The sequence below is a fragment of the Eucalyptus grandis genome, chromosome 1 (genome assembly GCF_016545825.1).
Source record: "Eucalyptus grandis isolate ANBG69807.140 chromosome 1, ASM1654582v1, whole genome shotgun sequence".
Taxonomy (NCBI): Eukaryota; Viridiplantae; Streptophyta; class Magnoliopsida; order Myrtales; family Myrtaceae; genus Eucalyptus; species Eucalyptus grandis.
In genome coordinates, this window is record NC_052612.1 from 262,698 (window position 1) to 271,270 (window position 8,573).

Below are 8,573 nucleotides of genomic sequence, written 5' to 3' on the forward strand. Positions count from 1 at the left end.
AAAATTTTCCCGCCCAACCAAGTCGAACTCAACCCCTTGAAAATTTAAGCGAGTTAGGCTCAATTGAGCCCAAATGGAGTACGGGGTCATGAATGACCTTGATTGTGTCAGGTGCGAGCCCAAGCATTAGAAGGTGCTGACTCTGACTCAGTTATACGACGACCGTGAGAGAGAAGGGGAACAAAAAGGATTCACTTAGGGACTACATAATAGGGGCCAATGTGATTTCCTCTCGATCCTGTTCTTCAAGGAGACGACTTTCCTTACATCCCTACGACCGTCATTGTACCACATTTTCTCTGACGGCATAAGGATAACCTAATTGATTAGAAGCTTGTCTAAGCCCAAAACAGATACCCTGGGACTGTGACATTATCGAAAAGAGTTGGGCCACACTCTATTACATTGAGAGAAGGAACGAGTATTTCTCTTTATAGAAAGGGTTGGGGATCTTAGCAACTTTCCCTTTATATATATATATCCGTCATCCATAAATTATATAAAACCAGAAACAATTTGATAACTTGATTGTGTTCATATAATTTAGTCTCAATATGAGAAATTTCATCGGTCGACCAAGTCTTGACCTCGAGATTAGAGGGAGTGTTCTTGGGTGAGTAGGTGAAATTGTAAATTTGTAACCCATAGTTGGGGTAGTTAAGTATAAGATCATGACCTTTGAATTCCCCCAAGGCTCACCTTATTGGAGAAAGAAAATATCTTAATGAATAATTTCTGTCTAATACAATCTAGTATATAATCTAATCTCAATACTTATCTAATCTAATTTATTGTGCTAAAATTGACTTCCGCACATCAGTGCATTACTTAATGGAATGTTTCCTTTTTTTTTTTCCATGTAAAAATTGAAGAGTTTTGGGAAGAGAAAAGTGAATGTATAGTAGTGAATGTATAGTAGGAAAATCTCTTGATGATATACTTTTAATAAATGTGAATTGGCAAAATTGACTTTTCTCACATTTAACACATTCAACTTAATGAAGTGATTCTTTTATTTTCCAAAATATCTTTGTCAAGAGAAGAGTAAAGGGAAACCTCTTGATAATATATTATAGTAAAGTGGATCCCAAACGCGTGCATATGTATATATTATATATATATTTTGTGCGATATTTCCTTTTCTTTTACAAAGTTATGATTATTGTCACTGTTATAACTTGAAATGTATTATACTATTGAAAGTACAAGAGTAGATGAAGAATTTTCACTTTTTAAATCCATTATATAATATTTACCTATCTGTTCTGCATATAGTGTATGTCTAGTGATGCAAATGAATTAATCGAATTAATACTTTTTTCATTCAAAGAAGAAGACGGAAACTGTGGAAGCAATATCACCATATGAAACTTGAAGGTCACATTTGCCAATCCTCAATTTTCTATATGTTAAATACTTTGGACCCCTGAGTAAATAAGACGCATTGCTTCTTTCCGCATATCAGATTAGCTTTCCGCTTTTTGCTTTCTACTTTTCACTTTGCTTAAATAGATTGAGGACAGGATTGTTAGCGAAGAGACTTTTGTGGGATCAATCACTTTTTTTTTTCCATCTTCATGAAAACTCCCCCATGACGTTATAGGATTGCTCTTATTGACAGTTGATTATCCTAGGAATTATGGGAAATTGCCAAAGCATCTCTCCACATTTGTAAGACCTTGCGTCACTACGAGTCGGGATTTCTCAAGATGAAGCAGGATAAGATCGAACTCGAGTAACATACTTATAATGAAAAGTACAAAAGAGAAAGTGGGAGCAGAATAGCTATTCTTCAAGAAACATAGAACCCATATGCAGCCACATGGAGTCATACGACAATGGATTAGAGGTTTATTGTCCTATTCTTTCTTATTTTTATGCAGAAAAGATCTGATTATCGTGTGCGATCTTATTTTGCGAAAGAGATGTATAGGTTTTTCGTTACTAGGTTTGGACAATTTTATGATCGGATCGGTTTCTGTTGGCAAGTTAATACAAAAAAAAGTAGAAGGCTGTTAATTACACTTGGTTATTGAAGGAAGAATCTGGTCACCCAATGTATTTCACGAAAATGCAGCCAATGCAGCTGAACAGGGTTCCGTCGCATCCTCTTTTTTTTTTTTTCCTTAACCTATTGATGTTTTCTGTCTTTTTTCCCCCTTTTTCTCATAATCTCGCTTGTAACCTCTGGCAAGGAATATCTCACAGTGGCACCAGCTACATAACAAGTTCAAACCCCTCCTACCTCCTCCATTCCATCCCTTGATCCCATTGAAATCGTTGAATCATGGCGTCTACTGATCAAGGAGATGCTGCTGCTCGAGCGAAGTCCTCTGTTCAAAATAAAGATGAAAAAACACAAAAGAAGTCCTCTCTCTCTCTCTCTCTCTCTCTCCCCATTCCCATGCAATATTACTAACGTATGATTATGTGCATGCGTGCGTCTCTGACATTTGATTTATTATCCGTCACGAATCTGTTGCAATAGGAACGAGAAACAGAAGCGTCAGCAGATAGAGCATCTCCAAATGGTGCTAGACGATCTGGTGAGCGTGAACTCCCTCTTCACCTTCGCGATGTTCGTCGGGATATCCATTGCGGGCGCCAACCCCGAGACTCTCCAGCCGCGGAAAGAGTGCCAAGCCAGCCACCAGACGAAAATGGTGCTCCTGTTCGATGAGGTGGTTTCCTTCGTGTGCTTCCTGCTCTCGAGCCTCGTCGCCACAGCTCTCAAGATGAACCTCTCCACATACCTCATGTCCGATCCCAACAACCGGAAGCGCTCCGCGCGGACGTGAACGACGGGGTAAGGAACTTGATGATCATGCTGTCGATGACAGGTTCGATCCTCGGGTGCGTCTACTTGACCATGTCGATGGCCAACGTGGTCCGCGTGCTCCTCGGGAACGTCACTTGTGGAGAGAGCGACACACTTCTGGCCACAGGGACCTTGATTGCCGTCAACGTCCTGGCACTCCTCATCTATGTGCCCTCCATGATGCGTGCCGTCCATCTATCTCACGCCAAGCTTGAGCTCAATAAATACTCGAGCAACCGCACACAGTCTTAGCAAAACATCCCTAGAATCTAGTAATTCTAATTCGCCGCCAGTATCATCGCGTGTGGATGCGATGGTATTGATCATGGCCATCTTCTTCTCTTTCGTTCATTACTTTGCCCCCGTTGCAATCATACTCATGTATCATCGGCCTATATAAAAATGGTTCTAATAATATGTTGAGTGGATTTGGTTTGGCACAAAGAAATGCATTTAACGTCTCCCAATCGTTTAAGTACAAAAGGTTAAATTGATTGATCACTTGGAATGATGCCGGTCCACACCATTTATAGACCACGTCACATATAACCTGTCCGTTCACAAGGTCTGATATGGAAGCGATGCGTGCCAAACCATTAAGTAGAAAATCGCCATACTAATCTAATTGCTAATTTGTGATATCTTCTAAATAAATGCAAAAGTCTTTTGCTCAACTCCTTAGAATAACAAATAACTCAGTAGAAATTTGACAACTTTCACAATCTCTATAATCATTGGAGCTAGCAACATCAGACAAATGAATGTCTAGGGACCATGAGAAAGCTGGTCTTGTTAAAGGGTACCATCGAAAGAAAACATTATACTGATTTCATTAGTCTTTAACCAACAAAGATAATAGAAATAAAATGGGAAAATTGTCTACTAAACCTATTGTACTTTTGTTAATTCAGTCATAAATTTTTTAGTTTTGCTAATTAAATTATAAACTTTTTAACTTTTCATCAATTGAAAACATCCTATCAATTTTGGCAAAAAATTGCTGACATGGACGTTGACTGTCCCATGTGGCATGGTAGAGCTAATATGGACAATTTTCATTTATTATTATTTATTCTTTTTTTTTTCTTTTTTTATTTTTTCATTTTTTTCCTTTTCTCTTCTTTTCTTTTTCCCTTTTCCCATCGCTAGCCACTAGACCTTCGCCAATGGTTGGCGAAGGTCACTAGCCTGTTGCCCTCACCGGAGTGGAGGGCAACCCTTGCTCGATTTGGCGAGGGCATGCCTCAACGACCTTCGCCTGGGTGAGCATCAGATGCCCAGGCCTTGCCAGCCCAGGCCCAAGCATCCCTCACCTTGAGGCTAGCAAGGGTGGCCCTTGCTTGAGGTCAGGCCAGCGGAGGGAAGAAGAAAAGAAAAGAAGGAAAAAGAAAAAAAATGAATATAAATTTGAAAAAATATTTAACATATTATTAAGTATATTCATGTTAACACAAGTCATCTTATGTGGCACGCCCATTGTCCACATTAACAACTTCCAGCCAAAATTGGTCGGATGGATTCAACTAGTAAAAAGTAAAAATGTTTAGGACTCAATTTGCAAAATTGAAAGGTTTATGACTAAATTAGTAAAATGCAATAGGTTTAGAACTTTTTGAATAATTTTTCCATATAAAAAAACTCAAGAAATAAAACTCTAACATTTAATATGAAGCCATCTAACCTCATTGTCTAGCAAAAATAGGGACAAGTCCAAGAAATCATATGAATTTTACATTTATTTAAGATATTTCGCATATGTTGGCTGACAAGCCTGAATATTTTGTAACTTTGACGGTTCTAAATTTTATACTACAGTTCAAATAAAAGAAAAAAAGATTCCTCTCATTTCACGGGTTAAACATGGTCGACCTAACCCATCTGGCAAATTATTTAAACAATGTTAGAGACCCTATATTGGCTTATTACTTAGTGATGTACTAATCCCAATAGTTATTTAAACTATTAGGCAATTTAAGGACCCAACAAAAATCTATCACAACACTTAATAAGTAGATTCAGCATCTGCTTGATAACCACATTAAGTCCTGAAAATTAAGCTTTTAACCAATCAATGTTATTAAATGCGTTTGATAATTTCCAATTACACACAAACTTATTGAGTATTTTATGTCAAAAGCCATTGGATGTAGTAAGTAACGAATGACTTAGTTGATTGACTTATCAAAATATCCAATGGAAGTTAATAACCTTACAAATATATTGTCAAAACCTTCCAACAATTTTCACTCTCCCATGTCTTTTAATAAGCTAATCAAATTTATTATCCAATTTCATCGGTTCAAACAACTATTTTTTTTGGTTTTCAAACGTAAAGAATTCAGTACTCAATATTAGGGATTCAAATTTTCAGCACTCGTTTTTCAGTATTAATAAACGAGGCCTAAAAAGTGTTAATATGCAGGAGAAAGACATAAGAGTGCCAAAACTTGTGTATCATGCTCACTTTAGTACCAAAACTTTTCACTGGCTCATTTAAGTGCCAAATCAGAAATAAAACGATTACTTAAATGCCAATGGTGAGAAATTTCAGTCAAATTGATTATGTGTCAATTGTAAATAAAAATTTTAAGTGACATATCTTATATTTCTGAAAACCCAATCCACGTAGACATGCAAAAATATATAGTTCAGTCCAACGTGGCTAGGTAATTAACAAAACAACATCACACACCGTTTGAGGCAAAAGCGACGTCATTTGAACTTGAGTAAAAAGGCTGGCCTTGTCGCATCTCTCCCTATCGCTTGCTCGCCGTCGCTTTGCTTGTCGTTGCATGCCCGCCCTCTCTCACCATCCGCTTTCCATTGCTTGCTCATTGCCCATGGTAAAGATGTGTTTCTCTCTCTATGTCATTTGATTGGAGGGAAAACAAGGGCTTGTTAGGGAAAATTAGGGTTTGTGAGAGAAAATTAGGGCCCATGAGGAGAGAAATTTGGGTTGTGAGTTGCTACTGAAGCTCCTACTCTCTATTTGCAAGATTGAGCTGTTAATTTTGGGGGCAAATCGAAATAGGGAGTGAATTTAGGTTCAATGGTCAATTAGGGTTTGAAATTGTAGAGTTCTCTTTCAATTTGGGGATTTAAGGTTCTTATTTGACGGAAAGGTACTAGATGGCATCGTTTTAGGATTTACATGCTGACTAAACTCTTTGGCGAGTCACGTCAACTTAAGCAACTAATAGAAAATGGCTATGTCGGATTTCCATACATACATATTGGAGTTGGCATTGGAAAATTTGTTTTAAAAAATCTTTTGATACTAAAATGAACACTGTACACAAGTCTTGGCACGTCTAGTGTCCTTCTCCCCTTAATATGTATAGCCATTTTCCAAACTATTTAGATTTGCCCATTCAATACAAGAGATTAAATATCATATACGTATTTAGTATGTATAAATCTTAGCCATTTTCCAAACTATTTAGATTTGCCCATTCAATACAAACCCAAAAATTATGAGATTAGACTTGATCATAATTCTCAAAATGGGTTCGAGCGGGTTATCGGGTCCAAATTCCTTTTTACCAGCTTCCTAAGAGGGTTTGATTTCTCATCCATCATAAAATGAATTTCTACCCTTCCCTCATACAGCAACGTTGCAACCTCCCTTTTAAGGTACCCTTATGCACGTAGACATGTGCGGAGATTAATGGCTCACTTACTATTAGGCTTAGCCGAACTCTCCCAAAATAGAAATAACCACTAATTGATTTGAGATGGATCCATTTTTTTTTTTTTTGTCAAGTAAAATTCCTATTCGGGATAAAATTTCACTCCCGCATAATTAATACCTTTTTTAAAACTTACGCGTACCTAATCTCCTGGGGAGGTGGGGATTTGAAACCTATCGAAGTTTGATATATATATTTTGGTCCATTAAAAAATGTAAAATATTGGGAAAGAAAACATTTTTCCTGCTTTTAATACCCTCTCTTCAAAAAACATCAAGTTTGATATATATATTTCATGCATTTTTAAGAGAAAAAAACTTTCAAAATCAATTTTAGGCCCTTAAAATTATACTAATAATATATATTTTTTTTATTTTTCGTTTTTTTAATAAAAATATCAAAAAATTATAAATAATAAAAGAAAAAGAAACTGACCCGGGACTTGCGCACGCCCCACCTTTGTTTTAAACGTTTCTGCCTCCCTCTCTTTGTTTTTTCTGTTACTTGTCCTTTTCACTTTTGGTTTTTATCTTCTCTCTCTTGTCTTGTCCCACCGTCCCCTCCCCTCTGCACGTTTTCTCCCTCTCTCTTCTTTTTGTTTGTTTTATTTTTTTATATTTTTATATCTCTTTTCCTTTTCCCCTCCACACGATCGTCTCGTTCACGCGTGGTCTTTGCCGAAGAGCATTCCGGAACAAATTCCAAGGCCGGAATCCCCCCCTCGCCGCGGTCGCACGCATTCACGGACCTCCACCTCCACCTCCACCTCCACCAGTTGTCGGACTGAGACTGACGCCACCGCCGCCACACTTCATTTATCGCATACCAAGAATCGGTCACTAGCGAAGCACGTCACGTCACGTCACCTACAAGAAAGAAAACATTGAAATAAAAAGATCATACGAAGCGGAGGGGTGATGGTATGTATGGTCTTGTCAAAAATTCACTCAAACAAGCAACGGCGACAGAAAAAAAATTAATAGCAGCCGTGCTAGTCCCGCTCGGGCATTTCGTCCAACTGGTATGGTGCATCGGCGGATGGGGGTTAGAATCGGGAACAACAAGCTCGCATTCAAGCAGGGATCCGAGGCCATCAACACATTAAACCCCAAAAATGCAGCGCACACATTGTTGGGAATGACTGATCCCCGAAAACCGGATTCGACACTCAATCGAACCCCTAAATCATTGCGGAAGACGAAGCCCGGGAAAACACGTATCACCGATCGTAAAGCACACCACGGATTCGAGCGTACCTTGTTAGCCACAGATTAGACACCAATGCTGAAGATCGAAAAGAAATTCTGGTCCTGTTCGATCCGATGGCGCCTTGAAAGGAAGAAGAACGTGCCGTTTGCCTTACGGTTCTTTTTTGTCTTTTTGGAGAGAGCGAGGGAGAGAACGTACGCACGTTCAGCCAAGCGTTCACTCTCTCTCTCTCTCCTCCCTTTATACCTTCCTTCCATGGGCCCTATTCCCCGTGGGCCGGGCCTTTTGGGCCAAGATGGGCGGACGGGCCAACTTAGGGCCCATCTCATAAATCCATCATCTCCCACTCGCACATGGTGGGCCGAACATAATTCTCTTTATCTCTTCAACATTCATACTGGTGAATAATCCGTGCGATACAAGATACTTTGAGAGCTCGTTGCCATACATCTCATTAGGAATATATAGCAGCTCATAATGGGCATTACACTCCGAGTAGATTTAGTATGCGTCTTAGATCGATCGATCACATTTATATCTCTCTTGATCTCTTTTAAACAATGATATATATATTGTATTCACAATTATGATTATCACAAAGACAGTCATAATTAGTTAACCGGTGAATACAAAAACTACAATGTGATTCTCCAAATTCGATCTTCCTCTTTCCTTCAAACTCTCAATTTCAGTTCAGCTTGCTTTTCTAGAAATGCCCCATTAGATCGAATCAACACATGACCATTGGCAACATCCTAAGATAGCAAACACTAAATAGAAATCTTGAGGATAAGTAAGAGTCATGAGGGGACTAAAAAATTGAGGAACTCTTTTCCTCAAGAGTCTCACACGACATA

The 8,573-nt window shown here is 38.5% G+C and overlaps 1 protein-coding gene across 1 annotated transcript; it reads left to right on the top strand.

Annotated features, from left to right (window-relative positions):
• The first annotated feature begins 2,199 nt into the window (after positions 1-2,199).
• LOC104428592 lies at positions 2,200-3,260 on the top strand. Its single transcript, XM_010041559.3, has 2 exons — positions 2,200-2,367; positions 2,489-3,260. The coding sequence occupies exons 1-2, from the start codon at positions 2,288-2,290 to the stop codon at positions 2,796-2,798; spliced, it is 390 nt and encodes a 129-aa protein (XP_010039861.2). The 5' UTR covers positions 2,200-2,287; the 3' UTR covers positions 2,799-3,260.
• The last annotated feature ends 5,313 nt before the right edge of the window (positions 3,261-8,573 follow it).

Bases quoted from the DNA above. Each gene is read 5' to 3' on its own strand.
- LOC104428592 (XM_010041559.3), top strand. From the start codon at position 2,288: ATGGCGTCTACTGATCAAGGAGATGCTGCTGCTCGAGCGAAGTCCTCT. The intron at 2,368-2,488 runs GTCCTCTCTCTC...CTGTTGCAATAG, and splicing joins GATGAAAAAACACAAAAGAA to GAACGAGAAACAGAAGCGTC.